Below are 27,044 nucleotides of genomic sequence, written 5' to 3' on the forward strand. Positions count from 1 at the left end.
TGCTTGAGCTGTTGCAATTTCTTTCTTTTTTTGCACTTTAAATGGATATTGAAATGACTATTTGAGTTATTTATTTCTTAGTTATTTCACAATAATTATTGTGAAATTATTATTTCAATAGTTATTTTACAGTCATATAATCCAGGCAACACTAACCCAAATCAATATCGAATCGAATCGGACCGAATCAAATGGTGATAATCGATTCTGAATCTTAAGAATCGGAATTGCCTCCCTCCTACTTCTCCCCTCTGTGGGGTTGCCGGTGGCCTGGGTTCCGGGTTCTTCCGTGTCGGCCTCTGGTCTCGCGGGTGGCGGGGTTGCTCCCCCCCCTCCCCCACTATAGATACACTTCAGGTGGAGCTTTGTTTGGTTTATTACACACACACACACACACACACACACATATAGCCACTCAGTCACATACATATACACAAACATACACAGCCACACAAACATATACATACACACACTCACACAGCCACAAAGACATGTACACACATACACACATACACACACACACACACACACACACACACGCATGATCATATACATACACGCATACACACACATAGACATACACACTGGCTTGTTCACTTGCATGCTTGCTCTGTAGTTTTTGGGGTTAGGTAGCGGTAGCGGTAGCTTAGCTCAGACTGCGATCAGATCTCAAGATTTGGGTCAATTGCTGTTCATGTTTTGGTTGGCTCCGTGCCGGTTTCGTGCTTTGTTTGTGGTTTTTTGTTACAGATTTCCAGTGCTTGACGTGTGTTTCCGTGTGTTCCTGCTTCCTGGATTGGCAGTGGAAGTTTAAGCGCAGACCTCTCCACTTCACAATAGGAGAAGAATACATCGGCACATGACATTTCTAATGATTTAGTGGATGCAGTGCCTTCAAATACTCCATCCATGTAGGGCCCCAGGTGCTAGGTGATCAAAAAAGCTCTGCAGAAAGTGGTTAGAAGATATTAACAAGTTTCTTTCTGAGTTTCAACTTTAATGCATGATGTATCTTTTTACCTTTCAATGAAAAGCTCTGCCTTTAGATCATCTAGGAGCTGCAGCTATACATGTACTGTTTTGAAGAGAAGAACTAAGGCTCACAAACATGAGGACAGATGATCCCACCAAATTAACATTTTCCTGTGCAAATTAAAATGAATAAATAAATAAAATCACTCACATTTGTATTGTACGGCTGAGGAAAGTGGGACCTCCAAAACCAACTTTTCTTCCATTGTCTGGCTTTTTGTCAGGTTTTCTTCAATCAAACACTTTGAGATGGTGTCACAGCATGCTGTGCCTAAGATTAACTTTTTCTAGCTACCAAACCGGGTGCAGAAGCAGCACATCTATCTTTGTGATGTGCTCAGCCCAGCGCAGGGCAGACATGTTCATACTGCACAACACATACAGGTTCCATAGAGAAGAGAAGCACCCACCGCATCCTATCTTGAAGACCCTTAAATGGTCCTTATTCACTGCTCCTGCTACTTGGTGTCTTTTTTTTTTTTCTCATATTTGTAATAAATGTATTAGTCTGTGATGTGTGTTGCATTCTTGCACCAGACTCCTAACCCTCGTCTGCCTCTTGTTCTTGTGCTCATAAGAAGCTGGCCTTCTTCTGGGCGACGCGGTCCTTCCTCTGTTGCAAAGATAACTTCTTCTTGACGTCTTTTGTAGGCTTCTTCTCGTGAACAGGGTTTGCTCTGATGGAGCTTGCATGTGCTTTTTTGTACATTTCTTCTACCGTGTCTGGTGTGATTCCGTTCTTGATGAACCGAGAGAACTGCTTCTTGTAGGTGTCCTCATCCTCCTCCATCAGGTAGGACATGTAGTCGGCCACGTTCATGCCCATGATGTGTTTCCGATGCACTTCTGCGTTGAACTCTTTGCTCTCTGGGTCGTAACCGGGGAAGCGTTTCAGACTGTGAGGGATGGCCAGCCCGCCGTCGACTGCCCCTTTCAAGGCTCCAAACACCTTGTTCCCCGCGGTGGTCCTGGCCAGACCTGCGTCCAGGTAGCAGGTGAACGCGCCCGGCTGCCCGTCCACGCTCTCCACGTTGAACTCATCCCCCGTCACCTCCACCTGGCCCTCGTACACCTGGTCCATGCCAAACTTGTGCAGCAGCCTGCGGGCCAGCAGCAGCCTGCGGGCCAGCAGCAGCCTGGTGCAGTAGGCGGCGGCGTAGTTGGTGAGGCCCACGCTGATGCCGTACTTGGGCAGCTCGTGGGAGTAGGCCGCACGCACGATCTGGTCCCCCTCGATCCTGGCATAGGCGATCTGACAGCAGATGTCCCTGTTGCTGAATCGGACGATCATGCGGTATTTGGGGGTGTTGTACTTGTTCTTGTCCTGCACCACCAGCCGCTTCCGGGGCGAAGAAGTCCGTCTTCCCCTCTCTCCTCCTCCTGAACTTCACTTCATATCTTTTGAAGTTGCTACTTGGTGTCTAAATGCTGCTTCATCATAACTTCATCTGGAATACAATAACAGAAGACACTGAAATATGACCTGCTCTGCAGCAGGTTAGAAGTTAAACACGTATTACCATTATCCAGACAGGTTTCACACAGAATGTGTTGAATTAAGATGCACTGGTGATGCTTCCTTTATTCTGCCTCCACTCTCCAGTTGTGCATTCACAGTGGACTCATCCTGATGCGATATTCCCTCTGCTTTCATAAAGCATTTCAGTGTCCTGAATCTGAAGTGAGTCTATCATGGGGACAGGCTGATTTCATCCTTTCTGGAGTTTGTCATCCTTTCACACACTGTTATTCCTTTCAACATCCCTTACATCACGTATTTACACCCCTGTTCCTACTGTACCTCCCACAGTGTAACAGAGGAGTAACAGTCGCAGGAAACAATGTTATGTTATATCTTGTCGTCTATAATTACCCCAAGAAATTTAGTTTCATGTACTCTTTCAATGTTTACACCCTCAATCTGTACCTGTGCTTGATTGTTTTTATTGTTTCCAAATACCATCATTTTTGTTTTGTTTAAGTTTAATGATAACTTGTTATTGTCAAAACATTTTTTTAATGTTGCCAAATTCAGCAGTAATATTGTCCAAAAGTTGCTGTAAATTCTCACCAGAATAAAATATATTTGTGTCATCGGCAAACAGTATGAATTTCAGTATTTGTGATATTTTACATATGTCATTGATGTAGATGATAAACAGTTTAGGACCCAACACTGACCCCTGGGGGACTCCACACTCAATAATAATTGAAATTTATAGTAATAAAGCAGAATCTTTTTATGTACTCTTTATTCAAAATTGGCCAGTACATTTTTAGAGAAATCAGAAAGGGGTCCAGAACATCTGCAAGATTATCAAGAGTTCATTGATGGCCCAAAATTAGAAAGCCTTCCAGATATTGCAGCAGTAGCTGGTCGATTTCAGAGACCGGAAAACGCTGGAGATCTTAAGGCGCTTTCAGTCGCTCAATTTTTTACAGAAAAAGGAAAAATATGTACAGCAGATATACTTTAAGTACAAAAAGAAAAGGTAACACAATAAGTTATACTTGGTAGTAGAGTACACATCATAGAAAGATTGGATCCTGTTACTACAAGGACAAAGGCTCGTAAGAGTCAGGAAGGTGTGACCATGATTACTGATTACACACCAACAACTTTCAAAATGTTTTTTAGAAGAAAATGTTTTATTCTCTTCCGCCTTTAATGGAGCATGAGGCTCCTTTTAAGAAATGAGACTCTCTAGCGCCACCCTTCGCCACGACGGCCGTTGGGGGTACTGCAGCCAACAGTGAAGCCGGTACGGGAGAACGGGGAGAACGTGCATGCAGCGTCATGTGACGTCACATCCACAGTCCAGCGCGGGAAATTCCGGCCCGGAATTGCAGCACATTTTGCAGCACACAGCCTGTTCAAGGCAAAGGAGAGATACACTAGAGGGATCATTCTTTTTGGTTTGAACGCTTCATCTGATATTATTAATAGAAAACTTAAAACGTATACGAATTTTTACATAAATCCTGCCTCAATCCTGCCTCATGCTCCTTTAAGATTTTTCTTAAACCAATGGAAGAAACAGTTTAACCATGCCCCCAACAACAGACATCTCCTTTAACCTTGGCCACTGAAGCTTGTTTCCTATTCCTAAAAGGCACCCAGAGCTTTTTGTTTGTGGTGTCTGGAGGCCTTTCATTCCTTGCGTTTAAGTGCTGTTGACTTTAAACACACCCGTGTCTGATTCTATAGGCTGCCGAGTCAGCGGAGCATCTTAAGGGGGATTGCTCCCTTCAAGTGTGCTCTAAGTGCATTTAACAGGCGCTTCCCAAGGGCAAATGGGAGAGCACTGTTATAATAGTGTTGCTTTCTTCACTTGGCCAGTATATCATCGGATCAGAAGCTTGTCCTAGAATCAAGAATCATTTGGTAACGCTGATTTCACTTTCATCTGCTGGGTTTGGATACGCTCCATGGAGGATTTGCAAAAATGTACATTATCTAGATGAGGTTAACGTGCCAGGAATAAGCAGGTTAAAGAGTTACTGTGTTACTTAAACACCATACACAGATAGCAAAGAATATTTGGCGCAAACCATCAATTTTCTTTTGGCCTAAACTCACGTATTCACCAGAAGGACCATAATAATAATAATAATAATAATAATAATAATAAAAATAATAATAATAATAATAATAACAATAATAATAATACATGTTATTTATAGGCATCTTTCAGGGAACTCAAGGTCATTGTACATAACACAAAATATAGATAAATCTCTATGAAATGTCATGAAAAAAAAGAACATAGTAAAACATAATGAAATTAGTAAAACCAAATACAGGACTGTCTCAGAAAATTAGAATATTGTGATTTTCTGTAATGCAATTACAAAAACTAAAATGTCATACCATCTGTATTCATTACAAATCAACTGAAATATCGCAAGCCTTTTATTATTTTAATATTTCTGATCATGGCTTACAGTTTAAGAAAACTCAAATATCCTATCTCAAAAAGTTAGAATATTCTGGGAATCTTAATCTTAAACTGTAAACCATAATCAGCAATATTAAAATAATAAAAGGCTTGCAATATTTCAGTTGATTTGTAATGAATCTAGAATGTATGACATTTTTGTTTTTTTAATTGCATTACAGAAAATAAAGAACTTTATCACAATATTCAAATTTTCTGAGACAGTCCTGTAAGTGCAAAATTGTAAAGGTAGAGAGGTCCAAACACGTGGGGGTGAGCGGCTGAAAGCTCTCTACCACCTAGTGAACAAACGGGCAGATGGGAGGGTGAAGACCTGGGAGTTCGTCTGGGTATGTGGGGGTGAGATAAGTGACTTCTGACATTTTCTAGATTATAAAGAATGTAATAGGGAGCCAGTGAAGTTTCTGCAGGAACAGGGGTGATATGACTGAGGGGAAGAGTTCTGGTAATAATTCTGGCAGCAGAGATTTTAGCCAGTTGAGGTTTTGGAAAGGACTTGATAATAAATATAACAATAATCAAGACGGGATGTAACCAGGGCGTGGACCAAAACAGCAGTTGTGTTGGGCGTCAGAGACGAGTGCAGACATGAGTTATTACCAGTACTCCAGTAGTAAAAAAAAAATCAGGGGGGATGGTGGATTTGATCATATGGGGACAGATAATTTGTGCTGATTACAAATAATATCATATATTACAAATAATAGCAGTGACCAAAACACCTGCAGAAATACTGCAGGAATGACATAGCAGCAGTTAAATGCAGCCTTCTGTAAACTTTAAATATCCACTGGGCTTACATCAAATACATCAAAACACAACAATAAAAAAAACTTTTCTGAACTTATCAATATGACTCTGTCCTTCACAGGATAAGTAACATGGATCACTGCAAAAACTCACAATCTTAACAAGAATATTGGTCTTATTTTTAGTTAAAATGTCTCATTTTAGTAAATAAAATCTCATTACACTTAAAACAAGACTCATCACTGGAAAAAACAACAATTTTCACCTGTTTCAAGTAGATTTTCACTTGTAATAAGTAGAAAAATCTGCCAGTGGAGCCAGATTTTTTTTGCTTGTAATGAGAAGATAAATCTTGTCCCACTGGCAGATTTTCCTACTTATTTCAAGTGAGAATTTACTTGAAACAGGAGAAAATTGTCAAATAAGTTATTTTTCTGGTGTTATTTTTCTGGTGAAGACTCTAAATGTTGAAATAGCAGTAAAACCACATTCATTGATGAAATTACATAAGGGATGGAAAGGGGGGATGGCAGTTTTACAGGGGGGATGCCATCCCCCCTCATCCCCCCTCAACTCCGGTACTGATTATTACGTACATGGAAGAAGGCTGAGCGGTTGTTAATGTGGGACTGGTATGACAGAATGCTTTCTGGAGAAACAGAAGAGTTGTCAACAGAAACAGAAAGCTTATTTATCTTTGAGAGTGGATTTAGTGCAAACAAGCAGGACCTCAGTTTTATCACTGTTGAGTTTGAGAAAGATGTGAGAGAATCTGGATCTGCGGGTGTGAGGGAGGGGGGAGGTTGGGTGGACAGGTAGAGACGGGTGTCTTCCACATGGCAATGAAAGTTAATGCCATAGTGGGAAATATTGCCAAGAGGGTGAAGGTCAGCAATAAGAGGGAGAGGTCCCAGTACTGAACCCTGGGGCACACCAGACCAGAGAGGGAATAGTTTGGATGTATATGATTTAAGTTGAGCTGAGTGCTGCCAGGGAGATATGATTTAAACCAGTCCAGGGGTGTGCTACATAGTCTAATGGCAGTTAATCTGGCAAATAAAATGCCCTCATGCTTTAATCTTTAAACTCCCTCTTATAGCACTGCCACTTCTAACTCCTAAAATACAAATAATGCAGCATGGGTTGAAGTTGATAGTTAGAGACGGAGAAGTTGGATGATTCTGCTCTGTCAGTTCAGACACAGAAACAGGGTTATGTTGAAATGTATGAGCTAGTAATGACTTCAGACACCTTAGCATATCTGTTTTAACCACACAATCATTGACTTTTCACAATGTGTCCCATTTAATAATAAATATCATTCTGAATGTTGTATTTTTGCACTTCTCCCGATGATTAATTTTTAATAAGTTTATCTATTCAAGGAAACTTTAAACACACATTTACATTTTTTTCTGTTTACTGTCATTTTGACGCCTTTTGTTAAGTGCAAAACTACGATAACATCAGATGATTATAACTTAAACATGACTTCTCATGCAGGAGCTCAAATCTGGAGAGCAATAAAAGCATATTGTTTTCTTTTTTCAAGCAATTCACTGCACAGCGTCAAAGGGCTTCACAAGTTCATGAAACAAAATTGGAAGCACAAACAATATTATGAGTGAATTTTAATCAGTTGCTGCTTTCGAGCATGGAAAATATAGCTGCTATACTTGGAGACGTTGGGTTTCTTAAGCCATGAGTGATTTAAAAAAAAAAAAAGAGTATATCTGCAAAAATATATCATAAGAACAAAAATAAAGAGGGTAGATATCTCCGAGAGTCAAACTGGGAGAAAGCTATTCTCTTGGAACACAATGCAGGATGGCGTGCTCCAGCTAAATAAATTATCACGGGGGCTATTTTTAAGCTGAAGTGTAAATGCAGTAATCCTTGGAGCAGGAGCTGTGAAAAGCACAGAAGCCACATCAGGGAATACAGCTCTGCCTTTATCTTCCCTCCCGCCTGCTCCACTCTCTCATCCCTCACACACACACACACACACACACACACACACACACACACACACACACACACACACACACACACACACACACACACACACACACACACACACACACACACACACACACCTTCCACTCCCAAAGTTTTCACCTCATCTCTGCACCCCTATCTTTTCTCACTTTCTCCTTTGGCCATTTTTCTCTTTCTTTTCTCATCTGCCTTTCATATGATAAACCCTCTTTTCTGTGCTGGAATATTCTGCTTATCACTCAGGCCTCTGCAGGGTCTCCGCAGAGCTCTGTTGTAATAAACAATAGCAGACCTTTGAACGAGGGAGGGAGGGGAAACTTGTAAGTGGCACCAAAGAAGCAGCAGTCGGAGGATATTAGGCCGCTGTGGCTCATTATTCAACTTGCCAACATATCTTTTTAGCTGATGTGTAATGTCAAGGCCCCTTTCTTTCTTTTCTCTAGTCCCTAGGGGGAAAATGTTGTCAAGCCCAAATGAGAGTGTGTCCATGGAGCTGCAGTTCCTGTGCGTAGCTGTATTATTTTGTATTTTTTAGTTTTGGTTTGTTGGCAGAGACCCCTCCGCTTGAGCTGTTTAAAAGCAGTAATGAGGTGCCGTTAATCTCCAGTGCAGAGGGAGGTTTTACAAGGTTAATGATGGCGTAGTCAACCTCTCAACTGTCCCATTGCTTGGGTGTTTTTTTCTGCATCAGAGGAAACTTCTGTGCTCAAGTTTATTCATGGTTCTCTCAATAACAACCATCTTTCGCTCCTTTTTTTCAGGCTCCATCGCTGCTGCATTTGTGGCCTTTCACTTCTCGCCAGTGGGTGTCTGTTGTGTAAATCACGAGGAAAAACCAAAATAAATCAGATATTGAGAGAATGTATGAGGAGGCAGTATGGATGAAATCATCCGCAACCACTATTTCCCAAAAAAGACTGTGGTATAAATTGGACTCCAGTGATTTGCAAATCTGTCATGTGCTATTTTAAGCCGAATACATTTTAGATGATGTATCGAATTAAGTCTTAGAAAGGTTATTGTGAAACAGTCTCTACTGTATGTGCAAAGATTTGTAGTACCTGAATGGAAGTATGAACATTTAAAATTCATTTTTGAGCAATTTCTGGCTTTTTTTAAGGAAAAGTCATAAAATCTCTGGCTGGTAGAATATTGTTTAGGGTTTGACTTCTGTCAAATGCCAAAAGAGGCAAACAAAAAAGAAAAGGATATACTAAACTGGCCTGCCAGCAGTTCACTTCTGTCACACATACTTAAAAACTTTAATGTGGTAACAAGATGAGACAAAGTTGTCAGGAGTGTGGTTGATGGGACCCAGATGGAGGAGACCAGGAGGCCGGCGTTCCAAACACAGGGATTTATTTACTGAAATAAAACCATAAGCAATACTGAGCAGGATTGCAAAAAAATTGAACATGAACATGACAAAATCCAAAAACCAGACCCGAATCATGGGGGAACAGAAGAGTCCAGACCAGCAGGGAGCAGGGGAAAGACGAGACTAGATACAGGATACACAGACGGGTGGACGAGTCATGGGTGCAAACGATCAGGGCAGATGAGAACCAGGGAAGTGGTGACACGGGTTTCAAAATAAAACAGGAAATAAATAACAAAACTGACAAAAGTACGACCCAAATCTTGTCAGAATCGACTGACTTTCAAAACTAAACCAAATGGTTTCCTCAGTTCAAATATGCTTCTGTCAAAACATTTATTGAAACACACCACAATAGTTGTATTTGTTTTATTTGCTATACTTATACTACAACATTCTTCATTTCCTGTTCTGTGTATATACTGTATATTGTGTCTGACTGTGTACAATATACAGTATATATATATATGTATACCATATTTTCCACACTATAAAGCGCACCTAAAAGCCTTCAATTTTATCAAAAGTTGACCATGCGCCTTGTAATCCGGTGTGCCTTATATATGGATCAATATTGAGCCTTATATATGGATCAATATTGAGCCTTATATATGGATCAATATTGAGCCTTATATATGGATCAATATTGAGCCTTATACATGGATCAATATTGAGCCTTATATATGGATCAATATTGAGCCTTATATATGGATCAATATTGAGCCTTATATATGGATCAATATTGAGTCTTATATATGGATCAATATTGAGCCTTATACATGGATCAATATTGAGCCTTATATATGGATCAATATTGAGCCTTATATATGGATCAATATTGAGTCTTATATATGGATCAATATTGAGCCTTATACATGGATCAATATTGAGCCTTATATATGGATCAATATTGAGTCTTATATATGGATCAATATTGAGCCTTATACATGGATCAATATTGAGCCTTATATATGGATCAATATTGAGCCTTATATATGGATCAATATTGAGCCTTACATATGGATCAATATTGAGCCTTATATATGGATCAATATTGAGTCTTATATATGGATCAATATTGAGCCTTATACATGGATCAATATTGAGCCTTATATATGGATCAATATTGAGCCTTATATATGGATCAATATTGCGCCTTATATATGGATCAATATTGAACCGAAACAGGTCTCGCAACTACGGTAAGCAGCCGCCAGGCTGAACTACTTTCCTTAAACTTTTCTTACATTTCTCCATACTTGGCCTTGCTGGGGTTGAAAGTCACAACGAATGGATGGCGTTTTGGCGGGAATACCGACTTTCACAAGTATGACGTTTATTTTGAGCGAGGAAAAAACAATAAAATATGTTTACTCTAATATGTCAAGATCACAATAATCTTCCAATTTAGAACTAAAATATTAAAGAACTAACACAAATAAAATACACTTCAATTCAATACTTTGTTTTTTTTTTTTTTTTGTAATTTATTTTCCCAAGCCACTCGGAGCCGCAGTATAAGGATGAAAGAGCCGCATGCGGCTCCGGAGCCGCGGGTTGAGACCCTTGGTCTAATGGATGGTAACCCCAGCCTCTACTGTAGCGCCTTAGAATGCGGTGCGCCTTATATATAGAAACAGTTTTAAAATACGTCATATATTGAAGGTGCGTCTTATAATGTGGTGGGCCTTATAGTGCAGAAAATACGTGTTTGTGTGTATGTATGTATATATATATATATATATATATATATATATATATATATATATATATATATATATATATTCTCTGTTGAATATTGCTGTGTGTACAGTGGGGCTTTTGTTCTTAGTGAGGGAGTTCTGACCTCAGTCGTGTTTTGTAAACAGCCCAAATGTAGCTGGAGGGTTTGGGATTCTCACCAGTTCTTCCATCACAGCAGAGAGAGGGAGGAGAGAGCACTTCCCTGTTGAATACATGAATCACCCGCGCAGGCTTCCTCTCACGCAGCCATGCTCGCAAATACAGATACATCCATGTCAGCTCACATGTTAGAGCTGTAACTGAGGAGCTGGTTTAGCGGTTTAACTTTAACTGTTTAACGGTCTTATTTTTGTGTTTCAATTTTAAACCATAAAGTTCATGACAGTTTTGTGTCTGGAGAGATGCAGTATGATGGACAAGCAGAGTAAAAAAATAGTTTTAACTGGTTTTGGAAGTTCATGCTGACTGAAAGATGCTGAACCCTGGAGAGTGTGTGTGTGTGTGTGTGTGTGTGTGTGTGTGTGTGTGTGTGTGTGTGTGTGTGTGTGTGTGTGTGTGTGTGTGTGTGTGTGTGTGTGTGTGTGCGTGTGCGTGTGCGTGTCAGGTGGTACTGGAAAAGCCATATTGACATATTGCCAAACAAATCCAAGTCGCCGAAGGCAAAAGTAGCAAATACAAGCAGTTTGAGAAATCCCACTTTTCAGTCGTCTGCTCTGCTGGAATTCGACCCGTTTGCTTCTGCTCACTGGCAGGAATTGATGAGCCGCTCTGTTTTGGAGAGATGGATGGAGAGAAGGACTGGGAAGAACTTCCTGTCAGTTGTTTATGCTTTTGAAATCAGGGCAGGAGAAAAGCAGCCGTGCTTGCTGGCGCTGCGAAATGAGATGACCTAATTTGAACACATGCTCGGAGATGAAGCTCTAAACCCTTTTTGAGCCACACAGGATCAAACCCTTCTGTAAATAAATGTTTCTATTTATGCTCAAGACTGTACGTCATGCATGTGCTTCGTTAGTTATCTCATCTTGCTTTTACATTAAGGTCCTGGAGCAGATGTTGTCTTGCTGGATTCAGTGACCCCTGATTAAAATAATAAATGACTTCTTCTTTCTTTATGCATTGCCAGCTCTTCATAACGCCATCCCAGTCCAGACCGTAGCCTCTCTGTTTACTGTAGAAACTCATTATTGAGCCACGCCAGAAACTTTGATGGTGAGTCAGATCGAGACGATCATTAACAAATTCCTCCAGGAGGAATTTTCTTGGTCTTTGTGGTCTTGTTTTAACGCCTGTTTTACACTGGTGTTCTAATAATAACTTTTAATGACTTTCTAATGTTAATGTCCAAGCTGAACACCCAGGAACCTGGCAGCAATATGTTTAAACAGATTAAACGGAAACGATGAGATGTGTTGGCTTTTCAGCCTCATGCACACTCTTGGCTTTTGCAGGAGTCTGTTTTTGAGTTACAACAACTCAGCCAAAACTGTTTCTATAAATAAATACCCTATTTCCAACCAATGGTAATACAGGTGACGGTAACTCAGTGTAAGGATGCTCTCAGTCGTGTGTTGTTAATCTCTCATGTACATAAACGGGGCACCAAAGGAAAAACATGGACATCTTATCAGTCTTTTGTAACACGTACCTGATAGCAGCACATTCATCTCTTCCTTTAAGAACACATTTAGCTGAGCTGGGTGGACCTAAGTGATGCAGCTCTGTGTCTTCCTTTGCAGTTGCGCGTCCAGACTTGGAGCGCAGCGGATAGGTGGGATATACGCCTGCACGCTGGAGCGCTGTGATTTAGAAGGAGAGATGGCTCTGATGATAAATGCATGAAGAAGAGCTGTAGAAGAGGAGGAGGAGGAGGTGAAAGAGGAAGGCACCATGAGTAATGTGTGACAGTTGGGAAAAGAGAGTGAATTTGATGATCCAGGCGTTTCACTCTGTTGGTCACATTTATTATCCTGGGCCAATCTGGGGCGGGGGCTGGTTACAAATCATAAATACTGCCAGTGTGTCCAGTTCTGCAAGTAGGTGTGGGTAAGGTCCTGAAACTACACACACACACACACACACATACATATAAATATACTGTATACTACAGTGTATGTGTATATGTATATATATATATATATATATATATATATATATATATATTCTTTGAACTCCTGGTATTTCTCCAACCTCTTGATTGTGTTGCTGTCACATCCATACCTGCTGCTTTCTTCTGGATAAGGGGCCGGCAACCCAAAATGTTTGAAAGAGCCTTGTATAAGCCTTATAATGAAGACAACACATGCTGCATGTTTCTATATTAGTTATAACTTGGGGAAGATTTTTTTTTTCATTATGCACTTTGAGAAAAAAGTCGAAATGTCGAGAAAAAAGTTGAAATGTTGAGATTAAAAAGGAAAGGAAAGAGAAAAAAAGGAAAAAAAGACGAAAAAAGGGAAGAAAAGAAGGAAAAAAAGAGAAAAAAAGAAGAAGAAAAAGGGAAAAAGGTCAAACATTTTTGAAAAAGCTCCAGGTACCACTAGGGCGGCGCTAAAGAGCCGCATACGGCTCTAGAGCCGCGGGTTGCCAACTCCTGCTCTGGAGTTTGTCGACCACCTCTGTGTCCTGTTGGCCACCCATCACTAGCTTATCAGTCTGGGCCTGAGAAGTCTCCCTGCATCTTTTTTCCTTCATTCTCCACCACTCCTGGAGTTGTCTCCCACCGTGACTTTGGGGACCTCCTCCCCGTCCTGCTGCTGTGCAGCTGCTTGGTTGTGGTGTTCCACGTACGCCTCACCTGCTGGCCTCTTCCATCCTGGTGTTCCACGTACGCCTCACCTGCCGGCCTCTTCCATCCTGCTGGGTTGTTTCCAGGGCAGGTCTCCAGCTGGGATCTGTGCTAGACCTTGACCCCTATCTCTCTTGTGCTGCTATGATTCTTGCGTCCGTGCTGTCCTTCAGACCAGCCACTGGTAGGGCTAAATGTCAGCCCCTTCTTCATGCTGTCTGATACATGCTGATACGGCTTCTCCTTCAATGGAGATTCCTCTGGTCTCTTCTTCCTGATCATGGAAGCATCTCTGGGTGTATTGCTGGATCTTTGTTGTTCCAACTTGGATGATAATGACCCTCACTGATCCCTCACCTTACTCCCACTTAATGGGGAGTCTCATGGTGTTGGACTTCAGGTGAATGTATCACAGGGCCGGTTGTATAAAATGATGACTACGGTGCATCTCAGATCAGAGGGGGTGCACATGCCCAACACTAAATTATGCATTTTCCCATAATTTCAAGCGGAATGATACTAGAAAAACAAGAATATTTAAAGTGCTTTATTGCAGCAATATTGCTGCAGAACAAATAAAATGCTGCAATTAGTCTGGGCTACCTCACCCATCAGACAATCTAGCAACAGAAAATAAAACATAGAAAAATAAATAACAAAAATAAATATAACCATAAATATAAACTTGCTGGCGTGGTTGTGCTTGAACCACTTCTGAATATCCATGGTAACTTTGTGTTAACGGAGCAGCAGAGAGCAGCGTGTTGTTGGTGCAGGAAACTGCTGGAAGCAGATGAGTGATGGACACTGACTGATTTATGGTTCCCCTTTGCACCAACGCAGAGCCTACGGCGTAGGATACGCGGGGACGCGAACGTACGGTGCGCGTCGGCGCGTACCCTACGGCGTCGATTTAACGCGGAACCATAAATCAGGCTTAACGCGCACGCATTTGTCAGTTTTCTTTTCGTCTTTTCAACTGAGCATGCAAACACATAAACTGAGGGTGCAATGCTTATGCACCCTCGTGGAACCGGGCCTGGTGTATCATGAGGAGGTTTCTCATCTCCACATCCTTAATTTCTAAAGGCAGACGGTGCATGATAACTGGCAGGACTTACTTGTTGACGGCCTGGGATTTGTTTTTCCTGTTCAGCTGGCTCTTCAGATTCTGCTTTACTCGCCTCAGGTACTTGGCTCAGGCAGACTCCTCTTACAGCAAACGGCAAGCATATATTACTCACCCTTTGGTGAAGTTATATTCTCCTCCACTGTGGTACAGCCCCAGTGAAAAAGTGGTTGCATCCAACGATGAGACTTGCCAGGCCTCCTGATAAAGTCGTCTGGATCTCCAAATAAATGTACACCAAAAGAGCGTGGACTTTCCCGCTGCCAGCCACTCCTCCTGCTTCTGTTGAGCAGCAGTTTAACAATCCTCCCTCAAGCAACACACACTGTTCATAAGGGAAATAAAAATATGAGCTATACCTTATTTTGTTGTAAATCATAATTTTAAAAAATCATAAATTTTGCAGGAATTGTCAGTGATATGTGTCTCAAAAGTAAACACTGACAATATTTGACTTTTAAACTACAAAACATACATTGCGCCTTAACCTCAGTGACTATAAAAATAGTTACTAGTGGCGACATATTGATTGACCAAATGTTTTCAACCAAAATAAAAAATCTGTATATGTGCTTTATGCAGGTAACCATCTTTGTTTGAAAGTAAGGAAATATGAATGCAGCGCTAACCGACCCATCTCTCTCTGTTTTAGTTCTTTTACTTTTCATGGATGTGAATGCTCCAAACTGTTTATTTGGAATTTACACACAGTTTTTGTCTTGACAAAAAGAATAAGAAAGTTCACTGGCTCAGGGATGAAGAAATACTTTTTTTTCCCTCTACGCTGCTCTTTAACATTTGAACTATCCTGGAAGGGATTTAGCAAGCAGAGAGTTTGATTGTTTACTATTGTCATGGCAACAGTCATTTTATTCATCATCTAAAAATGTGTGCAAATGGATGCGACTACAATCCTGACCAGAAGCTAAAGGCCCGGGCCGTTCCAGCGGACCGCACCACCCTCTCGTTGCTGGTTTTAAGCTGCTGCCATCTGCTCACAGCCGGGCTCTGCTGAGGTGCAGGACAAACGGCTTTAAGAGCTCATTTGCGCCTGCCACCAATGTAATTCTTAACAGCACTTTGTGACATGTCACTGCGTGATTCTGCGTGTGGAGGACTTTAATTGTGTTGACTGTATTACAAATTGGCCATCTGGGATAATAAAGCTGACCATAGCAAGCTAAGCTTTAATTTAAGATGCAGAGGGTATTACTGTGTGTGTGTGTGTGTGTGTGTGTGTGTGTGTGTGTGTGTGTGTGTGTGTGTGTGTGTGTGTGTGTGTGTGTGTGTGTGTGTGTGTGTGTGTGTGTGTGTGTGTGTGTGTGTGTGTGTGTGTGTGTGTGTGTGTGTGTCTGTGTGTGTGTCTGTGTGTGTGTGTGTGTGTGTGTGTGTGTGTGATAGCTGCTACTATCATGAGCTGGAAATGCAAACTGTGTCACTGAAGTGAAACCTCTAGGCCAACTGTCCACTCAGCACCAGAATAACGGGTGTACATGTATGTCCTAAACATTTACTAGTGTGTGTGTGTGTGGGAGAGACAGAGATGGAGAGAGTCAGTGTAAACTACCCATGAAATTAAGATTCCAAGCAGACTGTGTGTGTGTGTGTGTGTGTGTGTGTGTGTGTGTGTGTGTGTGTGTGTGTGTGCGTGTGTGTGTGTGTGTGTGCGTGTGTGCGTGTGCGCGTGTGCATGTGCGTGTGTGTGTGTGTGTAAATGCAGCAGTTTGCTTCAGGGTTTGACATTACAAACTGTCCTTGAAATGAAGACGTCGACTGAGAGGCATTGCTGAGATTGTGCGTGCGCGTGCGTGCGTGCACGTGTGTGTGTGTGTTTGAGGAGGTTTGAGTACTCTCACTGAGATTTGAGGAACGCATTGACTACGTTTACATGCAGTCAGAATTCAGGTTATTGCTAATATTCCGGTTACTGAAACATTGGGAATATTCCGTTTACATGGTAATTTATCATTCAGGATATCTGGATCAAACCAGCGACGCACGGAGAACATCATGACGCAATTCCCGTCATTTCCACTTCTTCTTCTTGTATCCAAATTCAAAACAAATGCTGCTTCGCGCAACTTTTCTCTCACCTTCTTGTAAATCTTCTATCCCGGTACTTTCTACCGTCTACAAATGCAGAAATGTTCATATCCTTCATTACATTTATGAAGTGTTTAGTCTCCTCCTGGTCTTGTGTTTCTCCGTGTTTATAAGAACTTCCTGGACTCAAAAGACCAGGGGCCTCATGTACTAAGAGTGCGTGGATTTCAACGTGAATCCATGCGTGGAATTTACACGAACGCAAAAAATCAGATGTACAAAACTGTGCGTACGCCCAAATCCACGCAGGTTGCTCTGTACATCCCAATCAGCGTGGATTTGAGCGCACATGCGGGAGCACAACACTCCTCCCTGTCTCCTCCCTCAAATATATATGTTTGAATATGATAATGAGGATAATCATCCATTAAAAACAGCTCATCCTAACAAGAAATATGCAAAAAAAGGTAAAACAAATTAAGAAAAACATCGGCTGTGAGCTGGAATAAATAATTTATTTGGGGGCATTTCTTCCGATTTCAGCTGCATTGCATTATGGGTAATGCTGTTCTTTGCTTTGTGTTGCGTTCCGTGAAGAGTTTTGGTTATTATGATCGTACGGGTTTGTGAATGTTTATGGGCAGCGTTCACATGCTTCACAGCTGGTCAGCGACGGTGAGGATGGAATGACCCGTCTATGGTGATAATAAAGTTAAATCAAAACAGCACACTCTTAAATAAAACCTCTCCTCCAGTTGATTGCATTGTGTCTCTCAGTGAAAGGAATGTATTTCTATGAAGCTACTGTAGATCTTTTATTTAGTGGATTGTATTCACAGAGATGCAGTTTTATACTCAAAACTATGGTCTGATATCCGTAGAATTGCATGAAAATAAGAATTTTGTTTTCATTGTGACGGACTTGACCATTTCACATCTCCAGAAAGCCTCACTCCTCTTCCTCAGAGGCTGCATTCACACATCTGGACACGGAGGAGAAACCAAAGCATGTCTCAAGTGTGGACCATTTACATTCCAGTTTGACCCATAAGCCCATAAGGCATTAAAAAGGGACGTACGTGACAGCTTTTGTGGAAATGCAGCTAGTATGATTCATTAATAAAGTCCAAAGCAGCTACGTGATGTAATTTATACACAAAATGACGAGTTACAAGTACCATATCTGGTCAGACCCAACCAAACTTTAAAGTGGGCAGTTTTGTCAGCATTCAGGAGAACTGCAGTGGGTTTGGGGATTCCAGTGGGAGAATAACCATCTCTACCCGCCACACCACAACAACGTCATGCAATATCACTAAAATCTCCACCAAACATGGCAACGCTGCACACTCTGCCATTTGGCGTTCATCAGCGTCACACAGAAAGCTATTTTGCCTCACATACCTGTAAGTAATTGATGGAGAGAATCAAAGTGGACTGCAATAAGTTGAAAGTGGAGGAAGTGCATGCTTGTTCACTCAGGATTGCTGCATCATGCATGATGTGATAAATGGTAGATGAGCTGCACTTATACCTCATTTTAACCTTGTTTAATGTCTGTAAAGAGATTTACAAAGTGTTTTTCCGTATTTTTCTTTACATAGGCAAATGTAAAGGCGTGTAGAACGTTGAAGAACAAGATATAGTAAGATTAGTGTTTATTTTGGTGGATGTTTTTGGTTTTAAGTCTCTATCGTGGAGGTGTTGTCAGCAAAAATGCTGTCTCATACCTGCAAGGAGACTCAAGACGTAGCTAAAGCATTACAAACATGACTGTACTCACATAAGTCTTATATCCCATTTAATATGATGTGATTGACCCCTGATTATGAAAATACAGGGATGGTTGGTTGGTTAGAAGCCCTTTGGCATCATGTTTGTCCAATAGTGATGGAATTGAATCTAAACAAGTTTTTCTTTTTAATGCCTCACTCTGCTCATACTTGTTATCTTGGCTTTTTCCATTTGTTTCGGTCTGATCTCAAGTTAATCATTTCCTGTCTCATTTATGTCAGTGTGAGTGGTTTTGTGTAGTTTTTTAACCCAAGCCTTCCCCACGTTTCAGTGCACGAACATGAATTCTTACGTCTGTTCTTTGTTTTGGCTAAATTTCAGGTAGTGCAGTTGAATAAAATGTGTGGATAAGGTCAGAAATCTGCAGCACCGCGCTCTTAACGCTCAGTCTTTCATGCACACACACGTTTATACACACACACACACACACACACACACACACACACAGTCTCACAAGCTTTTCAGTGATGGGTTTAGCATGTATCTTTGTGCCTTGTCATCATATGCTCCGATTGAGCTCTAAATGTCACTTGTCTCTCTCTGCTTCATGTGCCTGACTCATCCCTGTTGTCTTCAGTGTGTGTGTGTGTGTGTGTGTGTGTGTGTGTGTGTGTGTGTGTGTGTGTGTGTGTGATAGCTGCTACTACCATGAGCTGGAAATGCAAACTGTGTCACTGAAGTGAAACCTCTAGGCCAACTGTCCACTCAGCACCAGAATAACGGGTGTACATGTATGTCCTAAACATTTACTAGTGTGTGTGTGTGTGGGAGAGACAGAGATGGAGAGAGTCAGTGTAAACTACCCATGAAATTAAGATTCCAAGCAGACTGTGTGTGTGTGTGTGTGTGTGTGTGTGTGTGTGTGTGTGTGTGTGTGTGTGTGTGCGTGTGTGTGTGTGTGTGTGCGTGTGTGCGTGTGCGCGTGTGCATGTGCGTGTGTGTGTGTGTGTAAATGCAGCAGTTTGCTTCAGGGTTTGACATTACAAACTGTCCTTGAAATGAAGACGTCGACTGAGAGGCATTGCTGAGATTGTGCGTGCGCGTGCGTGCGTGCACGTGTGTGTGTGTGTTTGAGGAGGTTTGAGTACTCTCACTGAGATTTGAGGAACGCATTGACTACGTTTACATGCAGTCAGAATTCAGGTTATTGCTAATATTCCGGTTACTGAAACATTGGGAATATTCCGTTTACATGGTAATTTATCATTCAGGATATCTGGATCAAACCAGCGACGCACGGAGAACATCATGACGCAATTCCCGTCATTTCCACTTCTTCTTCTTGTATCCAAATTCAAAACAAATGCTGCTTCGCGCAACTTTTCTCTCACCTTCTTGTAAATCTTCTATCCCGGTACTTTCTACCGTCTACAAATGCAGAAATGTTCATATCCTTCATTACATTTATGAAGTGTTTAGTCTCCTCCTGGTCTTGTGTTTCTCCGTGTTTATAAGAACTTCCTGGACTCAAAAGACCAGGGGCCTCATGTACTAAGAGTGCGTGGATTTCAACGTGAATCCATGCGTGGAATTTACACGAACGCAAAAAATCAGATGTACAAAACTGTGCGTACGCCCAAATCCACGCAGGTTGCTCTGTACATCCCAATCAGCGTGGATTTGAGCGCACATGCGGGAGCACAACACTCCTCCCTGTCTCCTCCCTCAAATATATATGTTTGAATATGATAATGAGGATAATCATCCATTAAAAACAGCTCATCCTAACAAGAAATATGCAAAAAAAGGTAAAACAAATTAAGAAAAACATCGGCTGTGAGCTGGAATAAATAATTTATTTGGGGGCATTTCTTCCGATTTCAGCTGCATTGCATTATGGGTAATGCTGTTCTTTGCTTTGTGTTGCGTTCCGTGAAGAGTTTTGGTTATTATGATCGTACGGGTTTGTGAATGTTTATGGGCAGCGTTCACATGCTTCACAGCTGGTCAGCGACGGTGAGGATGGAATGACCCGTCTATGGTGATAATAAAGTTAAATCAAAACAGCACACTCTTAAATAAAACCTCTCCTCCAGTTGATTGCATTGTGTCTCTCAGTGAAAGGAATGTATTTCTATGAAGCTACTGTAGATCTTTTATTTAGTGGATTGTATTCACAGAGATGCAGTTTTATACTCAAAACTATGGTCTGATATCCGTAGAATTGCATGAAAATAAGAATTTTGTTTTCATTGTGACGGACTTGACCATTTCACATCTCCAGAAAGCCTCACTCCTCTTCCTCAGAGGCTGCATTCACACATCTGGACACGGAGGAGAAACCAAAGCATGTCTCAAGTGTGGACCATTTACATTCCAGTTTGACCCATAAGCCCATAAGGCATTAAAAAGGGACGTACGTGACAGCTTTTGTGGAAATGCAGCTAGTATGATTCATTAATAAAGTCCAAAGCAGCTACGTGATGTAATTTATACACAAAATGACGAGTTACAAGTACCATATCTGGTCAGACCCAACCAAACTTTAAAGTGGGCAGTTTTGTCAGCATTCAGGAGAACTGCAGTGGGTTTGGGGATTCCAGTGGGAGAATAACCATCTCTACCCGCCACACCACAACAACGTCATGCAATATCACTAAAATCTCCACCAAACATGGCAACGCTGCACACTCTGCCATTTGGCGTTCATCAGCGTCACACAGAAAGCTATTTTGCCTCACATACCTGTAAGTAATTGATGGAGAGAATCAAAGTGGACTGCAATAAGTTGAAAGTGGAGGAAGTGCATGCTTGTTCACTCAGGATTGCTGCATCATGCATGATGTGATAAATGGTAGATGAGCTGCACTTATACCTCATTTTAACCTTGTTTAATGTCTGTAAAGAGATTTACAAAGTGTTTTTCCGTATTTTTCTTTACATAGGCAAATGTAAAGGCGTGTAGAACGTTGAAGAACAAGATATAGTAAGATTAGTGTTTATTTTGGTGGATGTTTTTGGTTTTAAGTCTCTATCGTGGAGGTGTTGTCAGCAAAAATGCTGTCTCATACCTGCAAGGAGACTCAAGACGTAGCTAAAGCATTACAAACATGACTGTACTCACATAAGTCTTATATCCCATTTAATATGATGTGATTGACCCCTGATTATGAAAATACAGGGATGGTTGGTTGGTTAGAAGCCCTTTGGCATCATGTTTGTCCAATAGTGATGGAATTGAATCTAAACAAGTTTTTCTTTTTAATGCCTCACTCTGCTCATACTTGTTATCTTGGCTTTTTCCATTTGTTTCGGTCTGATCTCAAGTTAATCATTTCCTGTCTCATTTATGTCAGTGTGAGTGGTTTTGTGTAGTTTTTTAACCCAAGCCTTCCCCACGTTTCAGTGCACGAACATGAATTCTTACGTCTGTTCTTTGTTTTGGCTAAATTTCAGGTAGTGCAGTTGAATAAAATGTGTGGATAAGGTCAGAAATCTGCAGCACCGCGCTCTTAACGCTCAGTCTTTCATGCACACACACGTTTATACACACACACACACACACACACACACACACACACAGTCTCACAAGCTTTTCAGTGATGGGTTTAGCATGTATCTTTGTGCCTTGTCATCATATGCTCCGATTGAGCTCTAAATGTCACTTGTCTCTCTCTGCTTCATGTGCCTGACTCATCCCTGTTGTCTTCAGTGTGTGTGTGTGTGTGTGTGTGTGTGTGTGTGTGTGTGTGTGTGTGTGTGTGTGTGTGTGTGTGTGTGTGTGTTATGCTGACATGTGCTGGTGTGTGAGCGTTTGATGGACACACTGCTGCTCTCCTCTCTCTCTCTTCCAAACACGATGCCTTCTGAATTGATTTTTTTTCCCATGCCTTTTTATTATTGTCTCTTTCTTTTTTTTTATTTGTCCACCCCCTCGGTTCCCATCTCTGTCTTTTATACCATTTCTCTTATCTCCCCCCTTCTCGCTCACATTTCTTGAAGTCTATCCCCCCCGGTCCATTTCTATGCCTAACTGTACCCGTGCTTCTTATCTTGCCCCTTTCCAATTTTTCTTGCCCCCCTGTTTGATCTCAACTTCTTAATTTCCTTTCTCATCTCTGCCACTCTGCTTGGTTTTGTTTTGCAACTCTCTCCCTCCCCTCCCCATTCCTCCCGCCATAGTCATCACTACTTCTCCTCTGCTTCAGCTTATTTTTCTATTTTTCCAGCCACCTCTGATTTTTGTTGCCCTATGTGCACCCCCCTAGCCCTCTTTCGGATATTTCAAGTTGTATTGTTTTTCCAATAGTTTCCATACTGATGAGTTTTCTCTTTACTTCTCCCCTGCAGCCTCTCTGGAGTGCACTCCGTCTTCACCGTAGACTGATTGAGCGGGAGCGCCCGGCTGCAGGAGGACGCAGACACACACACGTCGGCTTCTGTCAACACTCATGGAGTCACAGCCCTGGACCAATCACGTCTCCTCGTCTCACACCTCCGCTCTTCTCTCTGTCCTCCACTTCTACAAAGACTAATCCGGAGAGAGAGGACACGCCTCCTTCCCAGCCACTCCTGAAAATCTTCCGCAAGTTCGGACTCGCAGAACAAAATAATTTCTCACGGCTTCCTGGAATCTGACCAATAGTTTCCATTGAAAGACGTCCCATCTCCACTTATTTCTGACCTTTTGAGCCACACAGCTATCAGAGTTCTCATGCCATAACGAACGCCTGCACATTCCTCAGACACCCATCCACACATACAGACCACAACGCTGGGTTTCCTAAAAGCCTCTTAACACATAGGTACATGCATATTTGGGCTCAACTGCTTTGTGGTTGTCCAATTATTCCATGTGTTTGGTAATATGCTTTTAAGATCCCGGCCCACCCACAATGTCCTTCTGTCCCTGAGACAGAGGTCGGCCTCTTCGCCGTACGGTTGCCCTGCAGCGCTGAGGACTTTCAAAAAGCAGAATCAACGGCCACCCCCCTTCACCCCCCTTCACTGCCACTCCTCATCCCCAGACTGTATCCCCACAACCACAAGTGGGTGACACATTTTAAACAACTGTGCATATGTTATGTGCCGTTTCGCGCTGTCATCCTGTGAATAAGCCCAGTGTAGAGTGTGCAACAATGCCATCTCTCTCCACACGCGTCGTCCTCACCATGTCCTGTACGGCCCTAGTCGGGGAGATACAAGTCTGAGAGAACTTCATCTTGAAAACGGCCACTAAGTGAGGAAAAGAAGACTGAGTAGGTGCGGTTAACCCGTTTTAACCAAATACAGAACTTGGGGGGGGGGGGTTGAAAACAGGGCAAACCGCATTATGGAGATTTCTTTGTTGTTGTAACACACGATACTAAAAGAAAAAGCTTATAAGGCAGCCTGATGGAACTGGGATTACAAAGAAGAAAGGGCTCATGGACTATGAGATGTTTTGACTTGAACTTCTTCACTCTGGGGAGAGAAAACAAAGGAAGACATTGCAGATGGCAAAGAAAGCGGTTAATGTTTTTAGATTTCCTATCTCTTGTATCACTTTGTCTGCTTTTCCATCTCACTGCTCGAAACAAGTTTTAGAAGAGTTATATTCAAGAGATGTAGACGTAATGCAAGCTTAAGCTCATCGTCCAAATGTTGTCTGTCATCCCCTCGTATCAGGAAGTTACACCGTAAACTATTTAAGTGTGAAGACAAACTTAAACCTCTGCTGTAAATGTGAATAATGGCCAGTCACTGTTGATATTAGAGACATTTAAACTGCACTTAAAAGCACATTTGTCAGTAATGAAACAAAACAACTGCAAATTGGACCCTTATCTTCACCACTATGTGTCTGGAAGTGTACATACATTATTAGACTCGACGTGTAATGACCTCAATGTCAGCTGCTTACAGTACTTTCCTGCAGAGATATTAGCAGAAGCCCTAATCCACGCTGATGTAGCATGAGCTGTTGTCACGGTAACAGCATCCTCTCCTGCCTGGAGGGGAGCTGTCAATCAGGGGGAGCATGAAGAGGCTGCAGCAGTCGGAGGAGAGGGAGGAGAACACAGGTTCATGTCTGCTCGCGTTTTAACGGGATTCCATTTGTATGGGCAGAAATATGTGCCACTAGAAACTGAATTTGAATCATTTATATTTGAATTTGAATTGCTCAACTTGAATAATTGCATTAAAAAACTGAATCTGAATCACATAATTTGAATTTGTATTGTTTGATTTGAACCCGAACCGGGGCAGGGCTAAATACGTTTTTTAACTTCTCCCTGCTCCATTTCGAGCATGCAAAAAAGGAAAAAAAAAAAAAAAAAGCCAGTGAGGCATGTTCTTGTTTATGATTGTTATGATTTGTATTATACTGTATTTATCATGATTATTATTTAACTATCGTTCTTTGGTTTTTAAAATATATATATATATATATATATATATATATATATATAAATATATATATATATATATATATATATATATATATATATATATATATATACATATATATATATATATATATATATATATACATATATATATATATATATATATATTTTGTTTTTAAGCATGTTCGAAATAAAGTTTTTCATTCATTCATTCAATCATTGCATTGAAAAACTGAATCTCCATTCAGTTCTCACAATTCAAATGCAGTTCTTGCAATTCAATTTCAATTTTACTGTGCCAGACATCTGGGTCTTCCGCAGGAAGAGCAATACAATTCTACAAAACGGCAAGATATAAATCTACACTTTTTACACAGAATGGAGAAAACACAATAGGTTTGGAAATATCTAGCTCCCATTGGTCGTTTATATCGTTGAAAGAAAATAGAGGTTATAGTAGGCTACGTGAAAAGGAGTTCTTTGTATCTGCACTCGATTGCTCTTCCTCCAGAAGACCCGGATGTCTGGCACAGTAACATTGAAAATGAATTGCAAGAACTGAATTTGAATTGTGAGAACTGAATAGAGATTCAGTTTTTCAATGCAATGATTCAAATTAAACAATACAAATTCAAATTATTTGATTCAGATTCAGTTTTTTAATGCAATTATTCAAATTAAACAATACAAATTCAAATTATTTGATTCAGATTCAGTTTTTTTATGTAATTATTCAAATTAAACAATACAAATTCAAATTATGTGATTCAGATTCAGTTTTTTAATGCAATTATTCAAATTAAACAATACAAATTCAAATTATTTGATTCAGATTCAGTTTTTTAATGCAATTATTCAAATTAAACAATACAAATTCAAATGATGTGATTCAGATTCAGTTTTTTAATGCAATTATTCAAGTTGAGCAATTCAAATTCAAATATAAATCATTCAAATTCAGTTTCTAGTAGCACATATTTCTGCCCATACATTTGTATACTGGTCCCGCGGCATCTTTCCATCCATTGTTTGTACAGCAGCCGTGGCCTCGCGTGGCAGAGAGCTGCGAGCAGATTGAATAGTATTGATCAGTTCCTCAGGGCACATACAGTCGGCCCTCCAGTCTTAGCACAAACCTCAGAGTTCGTCTGAGCGTGTGCGGGCGTGTGTGGAAGCTCACACAGAAATGGAGTTGTTTTTTGGGGCTGAAACACAAGTGGTTATTTCACGGCTGGGCGGAGATGACTTGTCCACGTCTGTCAAGGCCGTGAGAGGGTTGAAGCTTCACTTTAGCTCGGAATCTCTGCACTTCTGGATTTCAAACTGGAAAATGTCCAAAAGGTAACTAACTGGAGGGAAAAAAGACTTCAGAGTAGATGTATGAACATTTAATGAGTATTTATTTACAGTGGCAGTCAGAGATTTGTGTCTGAATAAACACCTCCTAGGCCTCTGTCACAGAGTCATTTACTGTAAGCACACTGACGATGATTAAAGCTAATATGATATTCATATAACTCCAACATTCCCAACTCAGTGACGGTGGTACTGAAGAAAAAGTCCTCATTATGTTGTTAATCATGTAAACCAGATATGTTCTTATATTACAGCTTCACTGTCAAAGGAAGATGGAGTTATTATGAAGTAGAAAAGGAAAAGCACCTGCATTGGCCATTAAATATGTGTCTGCCAAACAAGAAAGAGGTCGCGTTTGCATTTCTTTGACAGCAGCTCAGTTTGAAATATTGTAGGAGGACAGAAAAAAAATAACAAAGAAAAAAACAGCCTTAGCAAGGTGACAACTCCGACTTTAGTGGGTAATTGAATCAGTTGGGTGCGTTCTGGGTGAAATCAGATCACAGCTGCTCACAGAGTGATTGAAAAAGGCCAATTATTGCCCAGCTTCATTAAAACAACAGTGTTTTTCTGCCTTCAGAGTGCTGTGACCTGAAAGGGACTGCAATTAGACACTATAGTCCATTTCTGGTACTTTAACACCGCAAGATGAACGGACCCGTCACACATCCGTTCATCAGTCGTTAAAAAACAGCTCCGGTCACGAATGATCCATCCGGGAAAAAAAAGGAGGCAAGGAGTTGAA

General features: G+C 41.1%; 1 protein-coding gene and 1 pseudogene across 2 annotated transcripts in view; one reads left to right on the plus strand and one right to left on the minus strand.

Annotated features, from left to right (window-relative positions):
• samd12 (sterile alpha motif domain containing 12) overlaps positions 1-24,880 on the plus strand; it is a 255,222-nt gene extending 230,342 nt beyond the window's left edge. For both annotated transcript variants that reach the window (XM_061741740.1, XM_061741739.1), the window contains one exon: positions 22,905-24,880. In XM_061741740.1, coding sequence (XP_061597724.1) covers positions 22,905-22,936 — 32 coding nt within the window. In that variant the 3' untranslated portion in view covers positions 22,937-24,880. The remainder of the gene's footprint in view (positions 1-22,904) is intronic.
• Positions 1,574-7,904, minus strand: LOC133461030 (large ribosomal subunit protein uL18-like; annotated as a pseudogene).
• Positions 24,881-27,044: the final 2,164 nt, after the last annotated feature.

The sequence above is a fragment of the Cololabis saira genome, chromosome 15 (genome assembly GCF_033807715.1).
Source record: "Cololabis saira isolate AMF1-May2022 chromosome 15, fColSai1.1, whole genome shotgun sequence".
In the NCBI taxonomy this organism is placed as follows: domain Eukaryota; kingdom Metazoa; phylum Chordata; class Actinopteri; order Beloniformes; family Belonidae; genus Cololabis; species Cololabis saira.